At 45.0% G+C, this 26949-nt stretch overlaps 1 protein-coding gene across 3 annotated transcripts in view; it reads left to right on the top strand.

Moving 5' to 3' along the window:
* Window positions 1-26949, top strand: part of CPLANE1 (ciliogenesis and planar polarity effector 1) — a 171251-nt gene that overhangs the window by 119931 nt on the left and 24371 nt on the right. For all 3 annotated transcript variants that reach the window (XM_034773138.1, XM_034773139.1, XM_034773137.1), the window contains 11 exons: window positions 1117-1246; window positions 2997-3051; window positions 4376-4480; window positions 5002-5097; window positions 6436-6557; window positions 6823-7021; window positions 7672-7913; window positions 14442-14535; window positions 15516-15677; window positions 18997-19027; window positions 19746-19877. In XM_034773138.1, coding sequence (XP_034629029.1) covers window positions 1117-1246; window positions 2997-3051; window positions 4376-4480; window positions 5002-5097; window positions 6436-6557; window positions 6823-7021; window positions 7672-7913; window positions 14442-14535; window positions 15516-15677; window positions 18997-19027; window positions 19746-19877 — 1368 coding nt within the window. The remainder of the gene's footprint in view (window positions 1-1116; window positions 1247-2996; window positions 3052-4375; window positions 4481-5001; window positions 5098-6435; window positions 6558-6822; window positions 7022-7671; window positions 7914-14441; window positions 14536-15515; window positions 15678-18996; window positions 19028-19745; window positions 19878-26949) is intronic.

The following is a 26949-nucleotide window of genomic DNA, read 5'->3' as shown; positions in this document are numbered from 1 at the left end:
CACATTGCTAGGGCATGTATTCCTCAAGAGAGCATGCTCTCTGACTTCTGGAGGAGTTTAATTTAAGTCTGGGTTCTAAGCTCATTGACAGGATGATGAACATTTCCTTGTAAAGTCATTGAGCCTGATTGTGAACCCAGTGGAGTGAATGGCAAAACTCCCACTGATCTGAATGAGTACACGACTGAGTTCTTTACTTAGCTAATTCTATTTTACTGGCTGTATATTTCATTACTTTTAAACTGATCTTAGTTATTGCACATTAATCTAGAATTATTTTCATTACATGGTCAGTACAAACCAAAGCAATTCCTAGGTTAGCCCTTGACCTGCACCTACCTTGCCCCTGCAGTTCTTCTGCAGCATCAGTAGATTACTGTCATGACAGTTCATAGTTCTGTGTTTCCCTTGAAAGAGTTAATGACATCAAAGCACCTAAAGTAGAGCACCCCCACTTGTGATTCTGATGCTTTCACTTGTGGGTAGAAACACAGAATCCTGAACTTAGCTCTTGACAGGCAAGTAAGAGTAACTGATTTGATTTTCAGATATCTTGCTTTAAAATGTTATAAATTGTAATGTTTAAGGCAATTCATGGTGTTTTACTAAACTGATGGTAAATATTTTTAAAAGAAATCTGCAGTCTTTTTAGGAAAACGAGTTACCGGTTAGGGAGACAGTTTCATTCATAGCAACACAGATTTATTTCTTGCTGCAACATTTCTGTGTAGGCCCTTCTGACTTGTGTAATATTTTATTTTTCATTGTATACAAAAGATAGCAGTAGTAATCATGTTGTAAAAGATACAAAATATCAGGTTTACAATAATTTAGTTAAATGGGGTCTTAGATAACCAGTATATTATTTTGATTAGAATATGTGAATAAATTTAAGTGTTACTATTAAATATTTTAGGAACACCTTAAATAACTTGGATACATAGATTTTTAGTTAGTTTCAATGGAACAGCAGTTAACTCTGTCTTTACTCAAACACCTAATATATTTCTTAAGAAGAAGGTTATTGTTGTTATTTCTTGCTTAATAGAAACATCAATCATTCTTTCTAATATCAGAGTGAAGTTAAATTGTTATTTCTCATTGATATGTTGACAGGCAAAAGAGACGTGCTGAGAAACAGATAAAAGAGAAGGAAGACAAGAAAAAACCAAGTGTGACGTTCCACCCAGATGACTTCATTATTAGTACTGATGATAGAGAGAGAGTTTTTGAAACTGAAATACAGGTATAAGAAAATAATTAATATTTTCTTCCTTTCTTATTGATTTTTAAAATAATTATACAAGTGAAGCAACAAGTAATCACAATATAAACAAAACCCTGCTAAATACCTCCTCCACTCTTTTCAGCACCTCTGTAGTGATCTCATGTACCTTTTTTACTTGCACACTTGCATTTTCCTTTAAGCCAGAGATAAAGCCCTCCTTTACCAAAAGAAATTCTTCAGGGTATTTTCATTACTCCTGTCAGGTGCTCACATGAAATAAGTTCTGCCATGTTGACATACCAATCCTATAAAATTGGGACATGAGCTATTCTTCTTTCTGAGGATGAGGGTTTTTTTGCACAATCAAGGGGAGTTGCAATCCATAAAAAAATTCTTTGTTGGCTTGTATTGATGAAAATCCCCATAGTGATTATAATTCTGATTTAGCTGGTTATTTATTCCATAGCATTTCTATGACATTTATAATAATTTGTCCAGAAATCCACTAATGTTTTCTAGGTCATTTTTATTTAAAACTGTACAAACTGTAGATCTTGCTTAAGTGTGGTGGTACCATTTGCTATTTTATTATGCACATTTTTAAGACACCCGCCACTGTACTGCTGTGTGTGTTTCCTTTATATAATTTAGAAATTCAGCACTTCCTCACAAAGAATGGGGGATAGCAAGGCTCTTCTCCACAATTTATTTAAAAAGCGATCTAGTCCATGAGCAGGGGGTCTCAAACTTTTTCTCTTGGAGGCCCCCTCCAACAAGCTATAAAAACTCCAGGGCCCAGCAGGGGGTTGGCCCTCAGGGCAGAGGCCTTGGGCATAGGCATAGTTTGGCTTCTATTTTGAGGGGGAAGGGGCCAGAAGGGCTCAAGGCACGTCCGCATGGCGGGATCCAGGGAGGGAGTGCCACCTCCACTCCTGACTCACTTCAGCAGGCCACCCAGCCTGTCTGGGTTGGGGGCCAAGAGGTGCAACCAAAAATTATAAAAAAAAGTTTGAAACCAGCTTAGAGGGGGTAGCTCTGTGCCGGCATGGGGATAGCACAGGGTGCAGGAAGGGGGTAGCTAGGGACTGTGTGCAGATGGGGTAGCTCAAGGTGCAGAGAGGGGGTAGCTGGGGCTATGTGCAGGCAGGGGGGTAGCTCAGGGTGCAGGGAGGGGGTAGCTGGGTCTGTGTGCGGGTAGGGGGGGTAGCTCAGGTGCAGGGAGAGGCATACCTGGGGCTTTGTGCAGGGAGGGCGTAGCTCAGGGTGTAGGGAGAGGGGTATTAGAGGTTGTGTGCTCCCCTGTGGTCCCTGTTCCCGGAGGGGTTTGCCAGCCACAGAGCCGGGTCTCCCCACACGGGCGGCTCTTACCTTCTCCCTCTGTGGGAGCAAAGGGGGCTGGGAGCTGAGGAGCAGCTTCAACCCAGGGCACCAGCAGGAGAGGAGGGAACGCTGTGACTGCCTGCTCCATAGCACCAGCAAGATCAGCAGCTGCCACGCACGGCCCGGTGTAACGGCAAAAACAGCAGACGGCACATTTTCCCACCAATAGCAGTTATCTACTGAGCCTGCTCAGTTTGGGTGAGCATGCTCAGTACAACCTAGATAGGAAATCCTTCTGCCAGGGAGCTGTTTGTGCCACTAAGTGGGGAAAAGTATGTTTTCTAATGAGTTTTAAAATTATTGCTCAAAGGAAGCATAACTTTATTTAAAAGTTGACAGCATCAAGAAATCCTGTATCACTGGTTTGATTACATTTTTCTCATATTAGGATCAGCAAGCAGAATCCAGCCGTTATCTTGAAGATGATTTTGTCATTTCACTTGGTATGTACATTCATGTTTTTTTAAAAAAAAATCATGTCTAAAGTCATGAACTCTATCTTTTTTTTCAAAATGGTTGTCTGATGTCACAGAAAGACCTAAATCATTGGTTAAATTCTGAGTTCCTAGGTTGATATGTTTAACTGTTTGCCTTGCTGAGCATAATGAAGACACGACAACATCAAAATGCAACATCTCAAATCGTGCAATGTAGAGCAGGGAAATCCATCATGGCTTGCAAAATCTCCCCAATAAAATCATGAAGATCTCTATTAATGCATGATGAGTCGAAACGTAAGGCTAGTCGTCTTTCATGGCACTAAAATTTTGAAGGGTACTCCCAAAACAACCAAACCAAAAACGTCTCTCAGATTCAGGGTCTGTGGGCTGGATTCTGACCTCAGTTACACATAAATGTGCACTCAGAATAACTCCACTGAAGTGAATGGAATTACTCCAAGTTTACATGAGAGTAAACGAGATCACTGTATTGTTTATAATTGTATAATGTCCCTATATTGTTTCTGTCCTAGAATACTGCAAAAGAGAGAGAAAAAGAAAACAATGGAAAGTTAGGTGTTCATTGCAGTGATTATACTATCTGGACTTGTTGGGGTAAAAATAGTTAGAAAAAATATTTTTCAAGGTTTATAACAAATTTCTGTAGTTTAAATAAAATAGATATTACTCTACTTTTATTTAAATGAAAATTTTGATTACATGGAATATAAGGTGACTCCGGGAGCAAATTGCCCAGGTTATTCTGAAAATGATCTCTTCTCCAATCTGTCCAGGAGCAAAAGTCCATGTGTGGGGAAAATGTGGCTGATATCCTTCCTTCCAACTCACTAATTCAATATCAGATTTAGCATTGCTAGGAGAAAAAAGAGAGGAAAATCCATTCCCTGACTTTAGGTATTAGAGAAATAGGTGATTGCCTTGTCAAAATACAAGCCAAAAATAGGAAGAATAAAACAAATATATATATATATACACACATACATACACACACACACACACACACACACACTCTTTTTCTTTAAAACATGAGACACGTACAACATTTTATTATATAAAAAGATATCTCATTTAAAAGTTACTTGGCCAAATTCAGGGTTGGTTTAAGTAGGCACAACCATATAGATTTCAGTGGAGTTGGATCCTCTTACAGAAGGTCTTAAGTTGGGCACATATTTCCACCAATATTTTTATAAAGCATGCTTACTGAAATAATTGAATATTTTCTAATTTAAAAACTGTAGAACAGATAAATAAAATAATTCTTGTTCTAATAGTGGACAATGATTATGTGTTTTCCCCATTTTAGACACAGTGGGAGAGACTATTACTACTACAGCAGGTCTACACTGCATGGCTTCCACAAGGAAAAAACCCGCAGAAACTCAAGATGCAAGCACAAATACAGATCCAGGTAAAATGCCACCTATAATCTGTTTGCGCTATTGGTTTTACACTTTGCAACCACTTGTTTTCCAGATCTAATTTTGTGTATTGCAGTATTGGTTCTTTTAAATAATCGAAAAAGCTTAAAAATATTGATTAACTTGTTATATTTTTTGGTATTTCTTATTTCAAATAAATAATAAAACAGATGTTCTTGTTCCAACGGATATTCAAATAAAAATGCAAAATTTCTTCTTGACATAAAGCGATTGTCAGTTTTTTCCTGAGGGCCAGATTCCGAATTCTTTTCTCTAGAAATACTCCTGTTGATTTCACTTGGCATTTTGTCCACATTATGGTTTAGATTTAGCAGTTTAGAGCTAAGATTTAGATCTTAGGCATTAGAATCTGGTTACTTCCTTTTTCTTATATAATTTCTGTTAATGGATAGTAAGCAAATGTTTTCTTTATAGGTTTCTGCTCTCCCAACTGTAAATTTTTTCCTGTTCTAATAATCCATTTTGATTTTATTTTTTCATACCAATCAAGTCCTCAAGTCATATCAGGATATAGAAACCGGCTCTGAAGACAAGACAGTTTCTGAACTTAGTAAAAACCAACCTATCGCCTCTGTTCCTTCAACAGGTGTGCCTTCTGCCTTTCTTTGTCATTCTGTGGATTGCATGGGTTTTCTGTATACACTTTTGCATTATATGATGTTTTCAGTAGCTAAGTGGAGAATATCATGAAGAAGACATTAATTTTAGTCCAATTGTTTTTAAAATCTAAATAAATAACAGTGATTTGTAATATGAAAATGTTGATTGTGACTGCATTTCCTGACTCTATAGTCCACATTGTTGTTCTCCTGCATTAGCAGATACTTTTGCGTTTTTATACATCTCTGTCATTTTCCAGTCGCTCCATATCTGAGCAGGCTGCCTTACTCAGTTTTTCCACTTACTGGCAGGAACTATTTTCCCCCTGATCTGGCTTTGATTTTTCAATCGAGTTTTTTTTTTTGCAGAATAGAATCTGATTTGTTCTTTGTAATAAAAACACTTCTCTTTTGTGTAAATTGGTGCTGCAGGAGACTTTTTTTTTTTTTTCCCAAATATAAGACCTTGAAAATGTGGATTGTAATGGGAATATCCTTTTAACCCCAAAGCTGTGCTACAGCTTCCAGTTAGAATTGGGGGGGATAGCTCAGTGGTTTGAGCATTGGCCTGCTAAATCCAGGGTTGTGAGTTCAATCCTTGAGGGGGCTACTTAGGGATCTGGGGCAAAATCAGTACTTGGCCCTGCTAGTGAAGGTAGGGGGCTGGACTCAATGACCTTTCAAGGTCCCTTCCAGTTTTAGGAGATAGGATATCTCCATTAATTAAAAAAATATATTTAATTTAATTTACAGACAACAAAAGGATTATTACTATAATTTTATTAATCTAGCCTACACCCATAGAAATTAGAGGTGGAAAAGATCCATTAAATCACCTAGATACTTCCCTCTTCCAGTGCATGATAGTTCCCCACAAGTGCTTAGATTTTGATGGTGCCACTTCTCTTGCAAGACCATTCCACCATCTAATAGTTCAATGCATTACAAAACTGTGTGCTACAGTTTTTGCTAACAATGTGTTCTAGTGTGTTTTAGAGCAAGTGTCAGGTTTGGGTTTTTTAACTATTTAATTGAAGAACTGTTTCTGGAAACTAATAGAAGTTCACAATTTCTTTGATTTATACTGATTTTTAATTTTTTAATTTTTTTGTTTATTTTTCGTTTTGGTAATAATCACGTAATAATAATCAGCTTTATTGTGAATAAGTATTAAACAACAATATAGCATAGCATGTCACTTTATTCTGGTCAAAGGGCTCTGATACAGAAGCTTTCCTTTATTCTGAGTTAGTGAAATTGTTTTTCTAATATACCAGGGATATTTACTGTATGTTGTATTCCTAACCATTATTTCATCCTTATAGAACATCTGGCTTCAAGAGTTCCTCAGATGTTGCCACCAGACATGTACTTAAACTTCAAGTTCCACACAGAAGTAGGGGAGAGCCTTTTACCATCATCTGTGTCTGATACTGCACCTGATTTGGTTAGTACTCAGAAATATTTTCTGATAATACAGTTATAACATGCTGTATGTAACCAGTTGTGTTATTTTGGGTTTGTCTCATCAGCATGAGTCGATTGCATGAAACTTTATAGAAAAATGACTGTTATCCAGTCTTTGAAATAAACAAGTATCTATTTCAACTCAAAAACCAAAGACAATGGATTAGAAAAGAGGACAGTTAGCCACAGTACTACCCAAAATACGTATTGTATAATTCCTTTTAATTTTTCCTGCTATGGTTCAGATTGGACACAAATATATCAATGTGATTGACATTGAAGACTGTGATCTCTTCAAGGATTTGCCTACTATAGCCGAGTCTACAGAAGAGATGGTTACCACACAACAACATGAGAACTTTGAAGTTCCATCTTCTGCAAAGCTGCATCACATGGCAGCTTCTGTTACCAATGCAATTCCACCTAATGAATTTCAGGGAAAAGGTAACAATCACTTTTTTACTCTTTTATTTTTATTTTTTTTAGTTGAAAATAATTGCTCACAAAAATCCTTCATTATAGCACTGTTGCACTTCCACACACGAGACCTTCTCTCCTTCCCCCACCCTAGAGGCCATCCCTCCTAAGAAATTCTGCAGAATTCCCCTGTGCTTTCTCTTTCTCTTCAAGGTCATGTCTCTTCCTGAGAGATTCTATGATTCTTCATCATTCTCCCTAATGCCAACCTCCTGCAGTAGAGCCACACTGCCATGGTATTCAGTAGTGTAGAGGGGAAGGTGGACTCTATCAGAAGGTTCATGCAGTTACAATCTGCATTATGTTTTAGCAGAATTACCACTGCTTGCCAGGATGATGGGTACACTGTGCATCTCGCAGCCCTCCCTTCTAACACAAATCGCCAGACCTTCTGCAGGTCCTGGGATGCAGGAAGCGGTGACTGATCCCATTCTCCATGTAGGATGGGGGAGATTTATTCACAGAAGGACCATTTACAATATGACTCCTATAGGGATGGTGCCTGCACTCCTCCAACCCACACCAAAAACATCAGCATAACTGATACATGCATACCCGTTATTTAAATATTTACAGTTCACTGTATTATGTTTGTTCTTTTTTATTATTATTTTGAGATGACCATCAAAATGGTCTGTTCCCAGTGCAAGAAAGGGATGTAAAATCAAATGCTGCTAGAGACAATCTAACCTGGAACCTATTGCATGAGGATGTCAGCATCATTCACTCTACAGGACTATCAGCCAAAATCATTAGCAAAGAACACTTTAATACAAAGCTGCAGGAAATGGATATACAATTGCAGGCATTACAGAACATAGCAGAAAATATGGAGAAGGATTTCAGCAATACTAAATTGGTATGTTCAGATTGCTCTGTATTTTTTTCCTTCTTTCAATTAAAATTGGAATTTACATTTTGGAATGATGTTTTTGTATACTTTAAGGGTGAATGGACAGTCCATTATTCTCTCTTTCTTAGTGCTGGATCTCTTGGTTTCCATTGTTACTGTCAGGGGACCAAATCTTCAGTTGGTATAAATTGGCAGAGCTCTGTTGAGGTCAGCTAAGGAGCTGGCCCAGCATGTTCAGGTATCCTAAAATTCTGTGAATTTTAAAGGCCAATTGCTACAGACTGGGAAGGAGACCTCTTTTTGGCAAGTTTTAGAAAATTCTTGGAAATTATAACTGCAGTTTTAGTTCTGCAGATTAACTGAGTGACTGGATTTCTGGAAACCTTTCACCATGACATTTATTGAGTCATTTATTGAGTGTTTGTTTATTTTTATAAATAAAAATGTTTTATCAAGGGTACCTTAGATGCCCATTTTAGCACTTTTATAAATCTAAATATATAAATAAAATAAATACCATTTGATTATATAGTATATTTGGATTGCAGTGTATAAATCCTAGGAAATGCAATTTTCTATATGCCATGACAAAACATTAGAACTGAGAAACCAGCAACAGAGTTTTGCCTCTTTATGGTACATCTAGTTTAATTTTCTTATGAATTTTCCATCTAAAATGTGTCCAAGTTTAATCATCTATAAAACGTGGAAAATGCTGCTTTAGAACATCTGATGAATACTACTAAGTATTTATTTATTATTTCAGTCAATTTAAAAGTATAACTGCAGTTTACTACAAAATGGAAGTAACTTTATTAACCTGAGCCAATGAATTCTGCTTTCAGCTGGCCAGATACCCAACTGGAGTTTAATCAGCATAGCTTTACTTCAACAGAGCTATGCTGATTTACATCAACTAAGAATCTGGCCCAGCATATAGTCTGGAATCACTTCAAGTGATGTTTCACAGCTGTCTACTTTGTACATTATTATGCAAGCTGTTAGCACATCCAAAAAGATGAGTCAGTAAAGCATAAACTAGCTGGAGTAGGAGAAGAAGTTGAAAGCATTTAAAAAATATTTTTTAGGGACAGTGACAAATGATGGATCAAATTTTAGCTTTATCAATTTTGGTTTGGTTTGCACAGGTACATTTCACACCACCTGGAAACTCATTCGTTGCTAGAATTTTGAAATATCTGACTTAGAACATTTACATGGAGAGTTAGTGCGTAGCAAGTCAGGGTGTGAAACTGTAGTGCACCTTGCTACCTATTTTAAATTAACATTCTGAGAATAGTTCAGCTGTATAAAGATATGTATAAAAACAACCATGTTATAAGGGTGCATTCCTGAAAACACAAAGGCTTGTCTATGTAGTGTGTTAGTTGAGCAGCAAGCCAGGTTATTAGTCTCCTGCACACTAGCTTGCAGTGCATTAATTGGTTGTTTGGACTTGGCTATCACACTCTAAAAATTCTGTAGTGTACTTTGAAGTCCTGCTGTTTGAAATGGATGTATGTCTAAGTGCACTGTGAACATCTAGTGTATGGTAGCAGGGTGCACTATAGTTCTTCTTCAATTCTATTCTAGGTGTGCACATGTCCAAATGAACAATTGTTGGAGACTTTTGCCTTAGTGGTATCTGTAGGGTCGGCTGTGGCAACCCCTTGAGTGCCGCACTCATGCGCTAACCCTACGCACTCTGTTCCTTCTTACCGCCTGTGACGGTTGGTTGGAGCACCTTGTCTTGCATCGCAGGAACATTAGCAGTTCTTTCAGCCCATTGTTCTGTCTCCTTTGTAGTTAATTGTTAGGTACTTAGTTTGGCCATTAAGTTAAATGTTAGCTAGTAGTTTTAGTTTTTAAAGCCCTGGCTGGGATTTCACTGCGGAGTGGGGCATGCCCTGTTACCCAGGCTTTAAGCCATATTCATCATGTACCCAGCCGATGCCCATTAATGACCCCCACGATAGCTGTTTAAAGTGTCTGGGGAAATCACACAGAAAAGGCAAGTGCAAGATCTACAAAAACTTTTGCCCTCGAACTCAAAAGGAGTTGGGATATCCACTCTGGGGGCAGCAGGGGATCCTTGCCCCTTGTAGGGCCACCTGTGCCTGACGTGCCCCTGCCGGCCAAGGAACAAGTAGGCTGGCCAGCACTGCAGATGCCAAGCCAGGCGATGTACTCGGTTAAGGCCCAGACCTCTAAGGGGAAGCTGGTTATCGGACCTCTCTTTAAAGCAATGGAGCATCCCTGGACCGCAGGTGTCAATCTCCGTCATCGCGACCTAGGACCCCAGTGCCACAGCCTCAGTCTCTGGTTAGAAGAACCAGGTCCCTAACACCAAGGTCGCCACCTACAAGGCACGAGACAGCCAAGTCACAATGGCAGTCACCTTACCCACGATACTGCCATGCCTCCCACCAGAGATTGCCATGGCACAGATCCCCATTGCCTAAGCAGTCCCTCCGGCATTGATCCCTCACGGTGTGAGATCATTCCTGGTCGTGTCACCGTCTCTGACTCCCCGATACCGCTCTTCGGGCAGGCACCGTTCCTTGCCCTTTCCTTACCGGTCGCCGACGAGGGTCAGCTGACAGACTCAGGCATCTGTGGTTCTGCCCTGGTCACCAGAAGGGCAGTGATCCAAGTCTGTGGGAGAGTTCAACCCCTCAACTAGGAGAGGCGAATCGCCAGTGGCCCGCGAGACAGACACAGCTCCGGCGGCAGCAGGGGCAGAGGCCCGCAGTGGCAATACTGGAGCCCATGGGGTGTACCCATCATACTGGTCCCGTACTCCCAGCGTTCCTCTCAGGCCACACCAGACAAACTGCCTCTGGACCAGCAGGCACCGGTATCAGAGCATGGTGCCGAGTCTGTCACAGGAGTGTCACAATGGGCCCCAACGCCCAAGGAGCCGTCCCCGGGCAGGCAAAGGGAAGCCACCCTGCGGTACCGTCATCTTTGTTGTTTCTGGATGAGGCAGTAGCGAATCCCTCACAAGCAAGCAGCCCCCTGATGACTTCAAAGAGCATGAGGCCCTGCTCAAAAGGGTGGCTGCTAACCTGAACTTGGAGGTCAAGGAGCTAGCAGAAGAGTCCAATGACCTCTTCAACGTCATACCCTCCTCCATCCCGGCCCGGGTTGTGATGCCTGTTCTCCCAGGAGTCCTGAAAATTGCCTTTTCCATTCCGCCTGCCTCCAAAAAAGCGGAAAAGAAATATTATATTCCAGCAAAGGGATTTGAATATTTGTACACCCACCCTCCAGCAAGGTCCCTGGTAGTGTCTGTCATCAACAAAAGGCACAGGCAGGGTCAGGCCAGTGGCATACCCAAAAATAAAGATGCCAAGAGATTGGACTTGTTTGGCAGGAAAATTTATTCAACAGTCAGCCTGCAATTTCGGGTGTCTAACCATCAGGCCCTGCTAGGCAGGTACAACTTCACGGGTGGGACTCCATCAGCAAGTTCAAGGAGGGCTTTCCACAGGACCAAGCCCAGGTTTGCCACCTTGGTGGAAGAGGGCAAAGCAGTGGCGAGAGGCACCCTCTAGATGGCCAGCGATGCTATGGACTCAGCGGCCAGGGTGGTCACCTCTGTGGTGGTCACAAGGCGCAGCTCCTGGTTACAGTCCTCCAGGCTATCCCAGGAGATGCAGGCTAGCCTTCAGGACTTCCTGTTTGAGGGAGCAGGGCTCTTCTCGGAGCTGACAGACGCACAGCTCCACAGCATTAAAAACTCCCATGCCAGCCTCTGGTCCTTGGACCTGCACACCACTCAATAGGCTAGAAAGACCAGGGCAGCCAGAAATGGGCATTTTGAGTATGTGCCTGAGGATGGTGCCCAGCTACTGCCCAGGATCTACCCCCCCTGCTTTCTCCTCGACTGTCTACGCTCCTTCCATTCGGCCTGGCCGTGGCTGACCTTGGACCGTTGGGTGTTCGACACAATTTCTTTGGGCTGCATCCTGCAATTTGTGGCTGACCCTCCCTCCCATCCCCCTTCCCAGTCCCTCTTCAGAGACCCTTCTCATGCGTAACTACTCATGCAAGAGGTCGAGAGCCTCCTGCTCCTGGGGGCAGTGGAGGAGGTGTCTCCAGACATGAGAAGGAAAGAGTTCTACTCCCGTTATTTCCTAATCCCAAAAGCAAATGGAGGCCTCAGACCGATTCTAGACCTGCAACAGCTCAACAAGTCTCTCAGAAAGTTAAAGTTCTGCATGGTCTCTCTAGCCTCCATTATCCCCTCCCTGGATCCAGGAGACTGGTGTGCCACCCTCGACTTAAAGGACGCCTATTTCTATTTTCCCTGGGCACAGGTGTTTCCTCCGGTTTTTGTTGGGCCACTGCCATTTTCAATTCACGGCACTGTCCTTTGGCCTGTTGTCGGCACTGACAGTGTTTACAAAGTGTATAGTGCCAGTGGCCGCTTACCTGAGGCAAAAAGGTGTACAGATTTACCTGTACCTCGACGACTGGTTAATAAAAGGCCAATCCCGGGATCAGGTACATCATCATCTCGACCTGGTTTGCTCCACGTGTTGCGACCTGGGGCTGTTAATAAATGAGACAAAGTCAACCTTAGTCCTGACGCAGCGCATAGAGTTCATTGGAGCGATCCTTTACTCTACCTGGGCCAGGGTTTTCCTCCCCTAGACCCAGTTCCAGGCCGTGGTGGACCTGATCTTGTGTACACAAGCTCACCCTCTCACCACCGCTCATACAAGCCTGTGGCTGTTGGGCCATGTGGCAGCCATAACTTACGTGGTTCGGCATGTGTGATTCCACTTCAGGTCTCTGCAGGCGTGGCTGGTGTTGGTCTACATCCCCAACAGACACAGCATGGACCGTGTAGTCAAGGTCCCGGACAATGTTCTGTTGTCACTTGCATGGTGGCAAAACCCTGCATCACTGCTGGAGGGAGCCCCGTTCATGCGCCCCCTCTTCCCCTGCCCCCGCTGTTGATTACCCTCATCTCCGATGCTTTGGACCTGGGGTGGGAAAGCCACCTAGGCAATCTCAGCACACAAGGTCATTGGTCCCACCTCAGTTGTTCACTACACATCAATATCAGGAAGGTCCGCTTCACCTGCCACACCTTCTTACCTCACCTAAAGAGCAGGGTGGTCCAAGTCCTGATGGACAGTATAGCAGCTATGTTCTATATCAACAACCAAGGTGCAGGAGGGGGCTCTGGGCTCGGGTGCAGGAGAGGGTACAGGATGCTGGCTCTGGGAGGGGGGTCAGGGCTGGGGCAGGGGGTTGGGGTGCAGGAGGGGGCACGGGGTGGTGGCTCCGGGAGTAGGCTCAGGGCTGGTTTGGGGTGATGGCTCTGGGAGGGGGCTCAGGGCTGGGGGTTGGAGTGCGGCCTCCTGCCGGGCAGCACTTACCTCTGGCAGCTCCTGGGTGGTGGTGTAGCATGGCTGCCGCTAAGGCAGGCTCCCTGCCTACGCCAGCCCTACACTGCTCCAAAAGGGGCCAAAGTGCCCCTGGGGGCAGGCGGGTGGCATGTGGCTCTGCGCGCTGTCCCTCTCTGCAAGCACTGCCCCCGCAGCTCCCATTGGCCATAGCTCCTTGTTCCCAGCCTATGGGAGCTGCAGGGGCAGTGCTTGCAGGCAGGAGCAGCGTGCGGAGGGAGATCCCTGTTCCCTTGCCATGAGGCTGCGCTGGCCGCTTTCGGGAGCGGTGTGGGGCCGGAGCCGGCAGGGAGCCTGTCTTAGCAGCAGCCCCGCTGTGCTGGCGGAGATCACAATCGACCGGTTGGTGACCACAGCTGTAGACTATGAACTCTGAGCCCACCTCCGAGGATACTGCTTCTGAGTCACCTAGAATGGAATCAACATGAGCAAGCACTCGAAGAAGAAAAAACAGCTACCTGCCTTCTGTAACTATTATTCTTCGAGATGTGTTGCTCATGTCCATTCCATTACCCGCCCTCCTGCCCCTCTGTCAGAATTGCCGGCGAAAAGGAACTGAGAAGACGTAAGATCAGTGTTACCTGATATACCGATGCATGAGTGCGGCACTCAAGGGTGCACCACAGCCAACTCTATGGATAACGTAAAGAGAAAAGTCCCCAACGACTGTGCACATGGGCGCGCACGCACCTAGAATGGAATGGACATGAGCAACACATCTCAAAGAACAACAGTTACATTTTTTTTTTCACACCATGACTTGCTACGCACTAACTCACCATGTAGACAAGCCCTTAGGCATATGAGTAGCATTAGCTTAATGGGACTTCTCATGTGAATAGTATTGTAAACATTAGCAGGGTAAGGTTTTTAAAGATTTGCTGTTTACATGAACCGATTGAACAAGACTCAATTAGGGCTCCTTTGGCTCTTCTCACAACCAAATTATTTATTTAGTTGAAAATGTTTTGAATAAGAATATATTTATTAAATATATTAAATAGATATTTCTGTTTAAAACAATCCTTTCATGAATATTTCATATATAATTGTTTCATTTAAACAAAACATTAATCAAAAATACTTTTATCAAGTATGTGGGTTCTTTTCTTAGATAGTAAAAACAATAGAAGATTTAGGAATGGCTGCCAGTCCGAACTTGGGTGTAGCTTCCTTGTTCTCTGAAGGTGTGGGAGTTATTGATGAAGGTATGTGTCCTGCTAAATGGGGAGTGATGGGCCCTGTGCTGAATCATGGAATTTTGCAAATTTATTACCACTTAAAGTAATGTTACCTCAATTATAAAATTGGGGAAAGATCAGATTACCAATCAAGAAGAGGTAAAATGAAAGGTAGAAAATTAGAGTACTGATATAAGGGGAATTTACTCAACCACATTGGACTAGAAATTATTTATATACTTCTAATTGTTTCCATGACTAAGATGCAGGACCTGATCTTGGGTTTTAGAGGTAATGGTTCTTATTGCAGTTGTTTTGTAAAATTAACTGCAGGGCTTGCATTGGCTTCCACACTAATTTTGTAAGACATGATAATTTGGCCTCTGAATGTTTTCCCTACGTTGTAATAAAATTTCATTATTCATGCCGTTTTGGTGGCTAAAAGGATATATTACTATCCTTTGGCCTGACTTAATAAAAGGTCACATCAGTTAAATTGGTTTCTTAGTGGTGAGGTATTGATTATGTAATTGATTATTTTTGTCTAGAAAATGGATTGAAAATACTTATATGGGTATCTCTGCTGCACTGTACTGATTAATTGAGGCCAAGAGGGAACATATTATGATTTCATATCAGATATATGGCCAGATCATGGCTACATTCTGTATTGATACACAAAATTGATCCACGACCCACTGCACGGATGAGCCATAATTTAGTCCTTCACATGGGCAGGCTACCATGTACATGGCAACTCCAGGAGCCACAACGACTTCTGGAGCTCAGACTGGAGCAGTATGGCTCCATACTTCAACTGGTTAACTTTCAGCAGCATAGTGATCTGAATACATTGGGTTTGGGGGTTATTTTGGTTAGAAGGGTATATTAATCAATCCATAACACAAATTCATAAATATATTATTTCACTGCATTTTCTGGTTTTTGTCTGGATTTTTTTTACTATGTTTTACTTACTGTGTCTATTAATTCTTCCATTGCATCAGCACGTTATGTGAGCTCTGTGGACTTTGAAGATCTTATGGATGAAGAAGAGGAGGGTTCAAGACCTGAATATTCTGTAACCAGTTATACAGCCTTGCAAGCTCACTCTCTTTCCCCTGCAACTTCATCTGCTAACCTTCTGAGTCGTATAAAGTCATCATCCGGTATCATTCTTTAATTTACCCTTTTTCCCGTTTACTTGTTAAAAAGCAAGTAGACACATTTCTTTGTGTTGCTGCAATCTTTCTCATTGTCTGGCTATGCTGGAAGGAGGAGAGGAGACACTGCTTGTGGTTTAATTAGGCTGCAAATTTATTACTAAATGTCTGGAAGTACCCAGCATATAAAATTGTACAGTGCAGGTAATTCCATAATCATTTACCCAGGGAGGCTGCTGGGACCTCCTCCACCCCCCTTGAATAAGGGTTAATGGGGCTAAAGGGCGGAGGGGTTGACTCCCTGCCATACCCAGTCATAGGAGTCCCGACCTCACAGCAACCTGCCCTCCCACAGTTTCCCCTCTTTCAATGAATACCTCCTTTAAATCTTTCCCGAGTCCATTTTATCTGATCACTGTATCCATTTCCTACAGAGTATCTGCACTTACATAATGAGTTGTAATATCATAGCCTAATCCCCCCTTTCGTTCTTCCCTCCTCCCCAAAACTCCAGTCCACTGTGGGAAATGCAAAAAAAAAACACCTTGCCTTTGCCAAACTGGCAGTGAGGAAAAACTCCTTCCCAGACCCCCAGAAGGAGAAACTAGCATAATGCCCAAAGTGGATCATAACGAAAACCTGGTATTTCAGCTACTTATATTGTTGGAAAGGTGGGTGGTGCTCTGCCTGTCCAGGCAAAAAGAGGGCTTTCACGGCTCAGATATGAGCATAAACAGTCCCCCTCTCTTCCAATCACCTCAAGGAGGGGGTAATAGGTCAGCATCCCCATGCTGACCTGGGATGGAGCTTCCTCCGTATTGCAGATAACTCTCTGGCTCTCTAACCACCCTTAAAGGAGCAACACAATCTCTCTGCCAAGCCCAACAAAGGTCCTCATGGCTTAGTGTGCGATGAGATCATTAGCATTATGTGAAGTATCATGGTGGTAATATGTTCATAAAGATCAGTTTGCAAGTTTTCTCGGTTACTTGATTTATGCATTCAGGAGTGTAGAAGCACTGTTTTTGTAACCCATGCACACACGTTTAATGTACAGATGTATGTTAATGTTTGATGACAGTCCAGAGGGGTATTATATCCTGTGTTATGTCCAAGGATGCCTCCATTAGAATGTTGTTGAAGGAAAGTAAATAATTTTGGGTCTGATTCTGAAGCCAGTATCCCCTCCTTTTTATCTGCCCAGTGACTTGAGATGAGAATTTAACTCCAGTCCACCACATGGCGATGAAATGTGTTGCCATATGTCAGTACTACCAGTTCCCTTAGCTGTATCCTAGCCTGAATGCTCATTTTATTTCATCTAGCCTCATTTCAATGTGCAAAGTAAATATTTGTACTGACATGACAATTCTCTTGCCGTTCTCTTCTTTCACATTCTTAGTTATTATATGCACACCTCTACCCCGATATAACACGAATTCGGATATAACGTGGTAAAGCAGCGCTCCGGGGGGGGAGGGAGGCCTGCGCACTCCAGCGGATCAAACCAAGTTCAGTATAACACAGTTTCACCTATAACGCAGTAAGATGTTTTGGCTCCCGAGGACAGCGTTATATTGAGGTAGAGGTGTACTTTTGGTGAGTGACTATGAATCTAGCTCTCAAGCTGTAGCAGCCTACCTAATGGTTTTAAAACAGTGATCCCCAAACTGTGGGGCGTGCTCCCCTGGAAGGGTGCGATGGGGCCCTGGCCAGCCCCCATGGAGGGCGGGGAGGGAGTGCCACCCAGCACTGCTCTGCCCCCAGCTCTTCTCTGGCCCCAGCTGCAGCTCTGCTTCCGTCCATAGTCCCAGCTGCAGCTCTGCCTCCGGCCACTGCTCCACTCCCAGCTCCAACCCCAGCCACGGGTTGGACCCAGCTCTTGGCCCTAGCTCAGCTCCTGGCCCCAGTCCTGCCTCCCCTCCCAGCTCCACTCCTGGCCACGGCTCCTCTCACTGTTCTGGCTCCACTCCCGGCTCCAGCCCCAGCCCAGCTCTGCCCTCATTATCACTCTCTCCCCCTGGGCCAGCTCCACCTCGAGCCCCAGCTCCTCCCTCATCCCCAGTTCTGCCCCGAGCCCTACCTTCAGCTCAAGCTCCTCTGCTGAGCCAATTGTTCAGTAATGGAGGGAGGCGCGGACAGATTCCAATACTGATAAAGCGGGGCACGACGAGAAAAGTGTTGGCACCACTGTTTTAAAATCTCAGCTCCCAAGTGAGGTTTGCTTATAAGCAGTGGACATCAAATGATATAAAAAGCCAGACTGGTTTTATACCAGTTACTAAATTGTATTTAAAAGTAGAGCTGTACCTTCCAAACTAAGGGCCAAGATTGATCTTTGTTACGCTGAATGTCTCTGACCACTAAGTAGTAATAGTGATGCTAGATGATTAGGGCCCTACCACATTCATGGTCATAGGATTTTTAAAATAATAAATTTCATTATTTCAGCTATTTAAATCTGAAATGTCACTGTATTGTAATTGTAGGGGTCTTGATTCAAAAGCAGTTGTGCGGGGGTCGCAAGGTTATTGTAGGGGGGTCACGGTACTGCTATCCTTACTTCTGTACTGTTCTGGTAGAGGCACTGCCTTCAGAGCTGGGCAACTGGAGAACAGAGGCTGGGCTCCTGGCCAGCAGCTCTGAAGACAGAGCCGCTGCCAGCAACAGTGCAGAATTAAGGATGGCATGGTATGGTATTACCACCCTTACGTCTGCACTGCTGCCTGCAGAACTGGGCCCTCAGGCAGCAGCTGCCGCTCTCTTGCTGCCCAGCTCTGAAGGTGGGATGGGATGGTATTTTTGTCCTTCCTTCTGCACTGCTGCTGGTGGGACGCTGGCTTTAGAGCTGGGCGCCTGGCCACCAGCCACCGCTCCCCAGCTGTTCAGCTCTGAAGGCAGCGCAGAAGTAAGGGTGGCAATACCATGACCCCCCTAAAATAACCTTGTGACCCCCCCTGCAACTCCCTTTTGGGTGAGGACCCCCAATTTGATAAACGCTGGTCTCCCCCATGAAAGCTATATAATATAGGTAAAAGCACAAAAAAGACCAAATTTCATGGGAGAAGACCAGATTTCATGGGCCATGACGCATTTTTACATGGCCCTGAATTTGGTAGGGCTCTATAGATAGTGTATTCCAAAATCCTGCCATGAGCACAAGGTAGTTAAGACTATACAATAGTACATATATTCATTATAATATAAACATATCCATTTTGAAAGTTTATATTTCATCTAACAAATCTGTATGTCTTGTTATATTTGCATAGAAATTAGATGTTAATGCATGTGTTTTAATTGATTAAAGCTATTTCTATTTCAGACATTCATATAAATGAAGATTTAGGTGATAGGTAAGTGTTTTGAAATAATCGCAGATTTTGTTAAACTGCATTGCCAACATTGTATTTCTAAAAAGCCTACTGGAAAATGGAGTATCAAACTGGAAATCTTATCTATACAGAAATCTAGGCATATATGTCATGCTTTTCTAGTCAGGCAGTTTTATATACGTAACCTGGATCAGAATAACCTTAACATGCACTAATATGATATGAATAAACATGTTTTATATAAGACACCATGCAGTCCACTAAAAATTATGTTTCTTTTGCACATTTGGAGCATTTAAGAAAGACATTACTAGTTTTTATGCATGTTTTTTTATGTTATTTTTATGGGCTAATTTTTGCTTTTGGACAAGCACACACAGCTTCCATTGAAATACTCATATAAAAAGGCAGAATTAACACAATGAAACCATTATAAAGTTATTGAATAAAAATGCAACCCAGCAGGCTTTAGTTCTGTATTGAAGAGGTATTTAACCATTGAATGAAAATGGATTCATGTGTGTCACAGCTAGAATATTGTTCTGTGTAACTCTAACAATACACATGTAGAAATATGGGCAACTTGGTAGACAAGAGTATGGGTAACTTGCTCTTGAATAAGGAGAATATTCTTGCCCACCTGAGCTCAAAAGTGAAGATTTTAAGATATTTTAATTTTAGTTTTTCTTGGAAATATATTCCTGTTTTAGTAACAACATTGTTTTTTCCTTAATTTGAGTTTTATAGACAATCCCCTGCAAATTACTGGACTAAGTGGTATTACTGATGTTATTGATGATCTTGTAACAGAGGGTGGCATTTCCACTACAGAACTGGGCATTACAAAAACACAGGCTAGAAGTATCTCCAGGTAATAATATAGCAGTCGTCTTCACTTCTGCTTTGTACTGAGTTACAGCAGCTATAATATTAATTAATGTAAATTAAATTGTTTAAAGTCACTAGTGTTTAAAACTTTAATAAAACAAGCAGCTTGTTGGTTAAAACTAGCATGATTAAATAAATGCTTTATAAAATGTCATTGTCTCTTAAATATAATCCTACAAACGCTTCCACACATGCTTAACTTTAAGCATGAGTGCACTTCCATTGACTTCAGTGGCACTAGTATTCGAACAGTGAATACAATCTACTTAGCTTCCACAAAATGTGTGTATAACAGGGGAGGTATAAATTTCCATATGAACACATTATTTTGGTGAAAAATTTCATAAGTGTCCACTAACTCTTTAAGAGATTTTCAGGCCAGAAGGGACCATTATGATCTATTTGTCTGACCTCTTGCATAATACAGGCCATAGAACTTCACCCCGTCATTTTTTTCAATAATTCAGTAATCAAATCCAATGATTTGTGTTTAAACTAGAGCAAATCTTTTAGAAAGAAATCTAATCTTGATTTGAAGGTATCAGTTTTATTTGGTTCAGTTTGGAAGTGCTCTACTTGAGGCCTTATTTTTACAGGAGCTGAATATCCATAGCTTCTGTTGACTGCATTTGGAGTTGCAAGTGCTTTATGCCTCTGAAAATCAGGTCCTAAATGTCTTAGAATGAGGGACTTGAAAAATGAGGTACACAAATTAGAGGACACGTTTGAAAAAAATTAGCTTTAGGACTTGTCTGTAGGGGGACTTCCAGGAAAATTAATCTGAATTAACCAGAAGTGTGAATTTGAAGTGGATTAGTTAAACCAGGGGTAGTCAATAGGCAGACTGTGGGCCAAATCTAGACAGGCAGACGCTTTTCAATGGATCGCAAAGGTAAAAACGGGCTGAACCCAAGCCAGTACTGGAGTCATGCCCACTCCCCACTGCAGAGCCCACTCAGGGGAAATGAGGCTGGGGTGGAGGATGACTTCTTCAGGTGCTTGTTCATGTCCATTCCAATCAAGTGCGTACGTGCATGGCAGACGGAAGATTTTTCCCATAGCAGCATCTGTCGGGTCGGCCAGGGTGCCCCATGGAGTCACACCTTCATGGCGCTCCATATAGAGCCCTGCTGACCCGCCACCCCTCAGTTCCTCCTTATTGCCAGTGACGATTAGCTGGAACATCCCATAGCTCTTGCCTTGGCAAGCGCCGTTCACAGTGTCCATTGTATATAGTTCTTCATACCGTTAGTTATTAGTACTGGTAGTGTAGTTATTTTTAGCGGTTAGGTTTAATTTGGGGATTCCCCTCGTGGAATGCCATGGTCCCCGGGCTTTAAAACTTGTGAGGCCTGTGGCAAGTGCATGCCTAAAAATGACGCGCACTCCTTGTGCTTAAGGTGCTTAGGGGAGAGTCACCAGAAAGACCAGTGCAGGATCTGTCACGGGTTTTGCCCTAGGACTTTGAAAGACAGAGACCAATGTCTTAAAGTCCTTTTTATGGAGTCCGCCCTCTGGCCCCAGTCAGACACCAGATCGGGGGGATCCCATGCCTATCACCTCCTCTTTCTTGGTGCAGAGTGCCCCAGCACCATCTACAGGGGAACCGGTGCTGAAAAGGGACTCGTGAGCCTCTCTGCACCGTCACAGCTCCTTCCGTGTACAGGCTGCGGGAAGGCACTGGTCACAATCGCTAGTGCCATAAAAGAAAAGGAGGCCGGAGAAGGGCCGCTCTCCCTCATCCAAGACCAAGGAGCCAGCCACTGAGAGATCCCAGTCGGGCCACACCACTTCTGCCCCTTCACCTGCTAGGGTCGCGTCGACTCCTGCCCCAGTGGCGGTGCAGTCAAGTCCGGACCCTGCCTCCTTGCCAGGTCCATGGAGTCAACAGCTGCAGCTCCCATAGACTCTGGAGGCATTCTGGGCGGCCCAGGACTTGTTGTGCCTTACGGTGCCATTTTCTGCTCCCAGGAGAGATGAATCACCAGCACTGTCTTGTCCCTTGGTACCGTCAAGGGGAAAGCCGGCTATGATGTCATGGTGCTCACCAACCCCAGAGCACACCCCCCCGGCCAAGGTGTGGGAGCCATGTGGGTCCCCTAGCCCACGCCATGAACTGTCGGTGCCTCGCAGTACTGCACCTCCGTGGTTCTCCTTCTTGGAGACATCGGAGTCTGACTACATTCACTCTGACAGGAGTAGGAGATCGAGATCATGGCAGGACTAGGAGAAGCAAACTTAGCACCGTGGCTGGCGCAATGGCAAAACCTGACGCAATGGCCTTCTGGATGCCCTGGGCCTTCCACCAAATCGAAGGGCAAAGCCAGGGGTCCCATTCCAGAGTGGCATCAATAGCTTTGGCTAACTTTATACCACCTCCAGCTCTGTCGGCGCCAGCTGTATCCAGCACTTTTCGATGCCGGGTTACCACCACTCATGGCATTGATATCGGCTCTCCCTGTACCGCCGCCTATTACAATGATTCCGTCAACATTGGCATTGGTACCAGCGATCCTGACACTGGCACCGACTCTTCTGGCATCGACAGTCTTCTGCAGTCACAGCACCCAATATCTATCACGGCACTGTCCAGCTGGACATCAATGCCCGGGAACCCCAGGCACTGCGAGACCCCCTGGGCACAGAGGGAAGGGAGCAGCCACTCCTTCCAGGGCTTTCTTCCTCTTCCTCGCCAGAAGAGGCTGTGCCGGGCACTTCCATAGTCCCGGCCCTAGAGGACAACAGGGTTCTGCAGCAATTGCTGCGGCAGGTTTCCAAGGGCCTGGGCATCCAGGCTGAGGAGCTTGTGGAGGATGTTGATCCCATAGTGGATATTCTCGCCCCCTCTGGGCCTGCACACATTTCCCTGACCTCATAAAAAACGTTTCTGACACCACAAAGACTTTGTGGCAGACCCCAACCTCATTCCTCCCTCCCCCTCCCCCCCCCCCCCCCCCGCCGGCTAAGCGAAATGAAAGATGCTATTTTGTGCCATCGACGGGCCACAAGCACTTATATACCCATCCTCCACCAGATTCCCTGGTGGTGGATGCTGCCAAACAGTGTGAATGCCAGGGCTACCAGGGACCCTCCCCAAAGAACTGGGAGGCAAAAAGACTTGACCTCTTCGGGAGAAAGGTCTACTTGACTGGTGGCTTGCAGCTCCGCATTTCGAACCAGCAGGCCATTGTAAGCAGATACTCCTCTAATACCTACAGAGCAATGACTACGTTTGCGGAGCTGTTGCAGGACACCCGCGCCGAGTTTTCAGCTCTGGTGAAGGAGAGCAAGCTTATTTCCCGAGCCTCACTGCAGCCGGGTGGTTGCGGCTACTCTGGTTAGGGCCTCAGGAGCTCCTGGCTACAGGTCTCTGGTCTGTCATATGAAGTCCAGCAGACTATCCAAGACCTCCCCTTTGAGGGCTCGGCTCTCTTTTAGGAGAAAACAAAAAAAAGGCTGCGTAGTCTAAAAGACTCGAGCCACTCTCAAGTCGCTGGGCCTCCACACTCCTTCCATGCAGCGGAAGCACTTCAGGCTGCAACCTCCTCAGCAGTTCTACCAACTGCAGAACTGACAGGACAGTTCCCAGAGGAGGAGCAGGAGTGGCAGAAAGAGACTGCACCCATCCTCAGGCCAGGGCTCTGGCCAATGTAAGCCGTCTTCAGGCCAGAAGCAGGCCTTTTGAAGGCACGCTCGAGGACAGCACACCAGTACATAGGCTGGATCCAACCTGCCTTACCTTCTTGTCCCGACTATCCCCTTTCTACCCTACTTGGTCCCGTATCACATTGGACCGATGGTAGAAAGGGGATACTCCCTCCAATTCTTGGCCCTCCCATCCTTCCACCACCCTTTTCTGTCCCTCTTCAGAGAGCCTCCTCACGAGCAATTCCTTATGCAGGAGGTGCACTCGCTCCTATCACTGGGAGCAGTGAAAGAGGTTCCTCAGGAGTCGAAGGGCAAGGGCTTCTACTCCTGGTATTTCCTAGTACTGAAAGCCAAAGGTGGGCTCAGGTCCATCCTAGACCTGCGAGAACTCAACAGGTTCATGAAGAAACTCAAGTTCCGCATGGTCTCTTTGGCCTCCATTATCCTTTCCCTGCATCCAGGGGACTGGTGTGCTGCCCTCAACTTGAAGGACGCATATTTTCATATAGCAATTACACCGTCCCACAGAAGGTACCTCAGGTTTGTGGTGAACAACAACCACTACCAGTTCACAGTCCTCCCATTTGGCCTGTCAGCGGCGCCTCGAGTATTTACCAAGTGCATGGCAATCGTAGTCGCGTTCCTGCTCAGCAACAGGTACAGATGTTCCCGTACCTCGATGACTGGCTGATCAAGGGCTGCTCCCTGGCCCAAGTGGAGGTAAAAGTCAACTTCATAAAAACGACGTTTGATGAGCTGGGCCTTCTCCTGAACATAGGGAAATCTACGCTGTGCTTGGTTCAGCGGATAGAGTTTATAGAGGTGGTACTGGATTCGACACAGGCCAGAGCATACCTCCGAGAAGCCATGTTCCAGGCCCTGGGTGATATCATTCAAAGTCTCAGGCAGTTCCCCATCGCCACATAAACGAATTGTCTGAAACTCCTGGAACACATGGCCGCTTGTACCTATGTGGAACAACATGCCAGGCTCAGACTCCAGCCGCTTCAATCGTGGCTAGCCTCAGTGTATCGGCCGGTTTGTGACAGTTTGGACAGCGGCGTGACTTTGCCTCTCCTGGTCCTCGACTCACTCCTGTGGTTGCTCGACCTGCAGGTAGTGTGTGCAGGGGTCCCCTTCAACAGTCCTCAGCCATCCCTCTCACAAGTGGGCCTTAGGCTGGGGAGCACATCTGGGAGACCTCAGGACTCAAGGCCTCTGGTCTCAGGCGGAACTCGCGCTCCAACTCATCAGAGAGCTGAGCATGGTCCGCCTAGCATGCCAGACTTTCTGAGCCCACTTGACCGTGAGATGTGTATCAGGTATGACAGACAACACCACGGCGATGTTTTATATCCACAAACGGGAGTGCATGCACCTTTTCTCTGTGCCAGGAAGCCATCAGGCTTTGGGACTTTTGTGTAGAGCATTCAGTACACCTGCAAGCATCGTACCTCCCTGGAGTACAGAACGAGTTGGCGGACTATCTCAGCAGGTCATTCTACGGCCATGAGTGGTCCCTATGCCTGGATGATTCAAACTTCATCTTCCACTGGTGGGGCTTTCCCCAGATAGACCTGCTCACCACACGACACAACAGGAAGTGCCAGTAGTTTTGCTCTTTCCTGAATCACAGCCCAGGCTCTATTGTAGATGCATTCCTCCTTCCGTGGGGAGGCTATCTCCTATATGCATTCCCACCCATCCCTCACGTTCACAAGGTGCTCCTCAAGGTACGGAGGGAAGAAGCTTCAGTGATATTGATAGTACACATCTCTCCTGGAGATGTCCGTGGAAACCCCAGTCACCTTGCCTCTCTTCCTGGACTTAATAACTCAGGATCATGGCCATCTCCAATACCTGAGCCTCGAGTTATTGCACCGCATGGCATGGAAGCTCCATGGCTGAACCCGATGGAGCTCTCCTGGTTGGACTCGGTTAGACAAATTCTCCTTAGCAGTAGGAAACTCCCCACTAGGGCTACCTACCAGGCCAAATGGAAGAGATTTTCAGTCTGGTCGGAGCAACACTGTCCGCTTCTGATGCTTGCCTCTATACCACTTATCCTGGACTATCTTCTCCATCTTAAGCAGCCGGGGCTGTTCGTGTTGTCAATAAAGGTTCACTTGGCCGCCATTTCTGCCTTCCATCCAGGTGCGAAGGGCCGGTCGGTCTTTGCCAACCCTATGGTCAGCCATTTCTTGAAAGGTCTTGACAGGCTATACTCACACGTTTGACAACCGGTCCTGGCCTGGGACCTTAATCTGGTCCTTTCCAAACTGATGGGGCCACCCTTCAAATTGCTGGTGACTTGCTCTTTGCTCTGTCTCTCATACAAGGTGGTGTTTCTGGTAGCAATAACCTCAGCCAGGAGGGTGTCTGAGCTCAAGGCAAACATCAGAGCCCCCATGCAAGGGTGTTCTATAAGGACAAGGTTCAGCTCACGCCACACCTAGCTTTCCTCCGAAGGCTGTCTCCCAATTTCACATCAACTAGGACACATCTCCCTCCCAGTGTTCTATCCTAAGCTGCACTCAAGCGGCAAGGAACAGAGACCTCACTCATTGGACATTCTCCGAATGCTAGCCTTTTACACTGAGGGAATTAAACCGTTCCAGAAGTCAATCCAACTGTTCGTGGCTGTGGCAGACAGGATGAAAGGGCTTCCACTCTCCTCTCAACGAATTTCATCATGGGTCACGTCCTGCATCCGAGAATGCTACAACCTGGCAGAGGTGCCTGCCCCTTCACTCACAGCGCATTCCACGAGGGTGCGAGCTTCTTCAGCAGCGTTCCTCGCGCAGGTTCCCATCCAGGAAATATGCAGAGCAGTGATGTGGTCCTCAATACATACCTTTACATCACATTATGCTATCACCCAGCAGGCCAGAGACGACATGGCCTTTGGTAGAGCGGTGCTCCAGTCAGTGGACATCTGAACTCTGACCCCGCTTCCGGAACTTGTGCGTGGGAGTCACCTGATTGGAATTGACATGAACAAGCACTTGAAGAAGAAAGAATGGTTACTCACCTTCTCATAACAGTTGTTCTTCGAGATGTGTTGTTCATGTCCATTCCGATACCCACCCTTTTACTCCTCTGTTGGAGTAGCTGGCAAGAAGGAACTGAGGGAGTGGTGGGTCGGCAGGGCTCTATATTGAGCGTCATGAAGGCGAGATTCCAGGGGGCGCCCAGGCCGACCTGACAGATGCTGCTAGGGAAGAAATCTTCCGGCTACTGTGTATGCGCGCACACACCCCTGATTGGAATGGACATGAACAACACATCTCGAAGAACAGTTACAAGAAGGTGAGAAGCGGTTCCTGAAAGAACGGTTAAGGGGCGAGTGGTGGGGCTGCAGATATCCCCGGCCAGCTGATTGTCTCTCCTCCCCCCCCATCCCCCCC

Source organism: Trachemys scripta, chromosome 6, assembly GCF_013100865.1.
Source record: "Trachemys scripta elegans isolate TJP31775 chromosome 6, CAS_Tse_1.0, whole genome shotgun sequence".
NCBI lineage: Eukaryota > Metazoa > Chordata > Testudines > Emydidae > Trachemys > Trachemys scripta.
The sequence above is the reverse complement of the archived record's forward strand: the minus strand, read 5'-3'. Positions and strand labels throughout refer to the sequence as shown.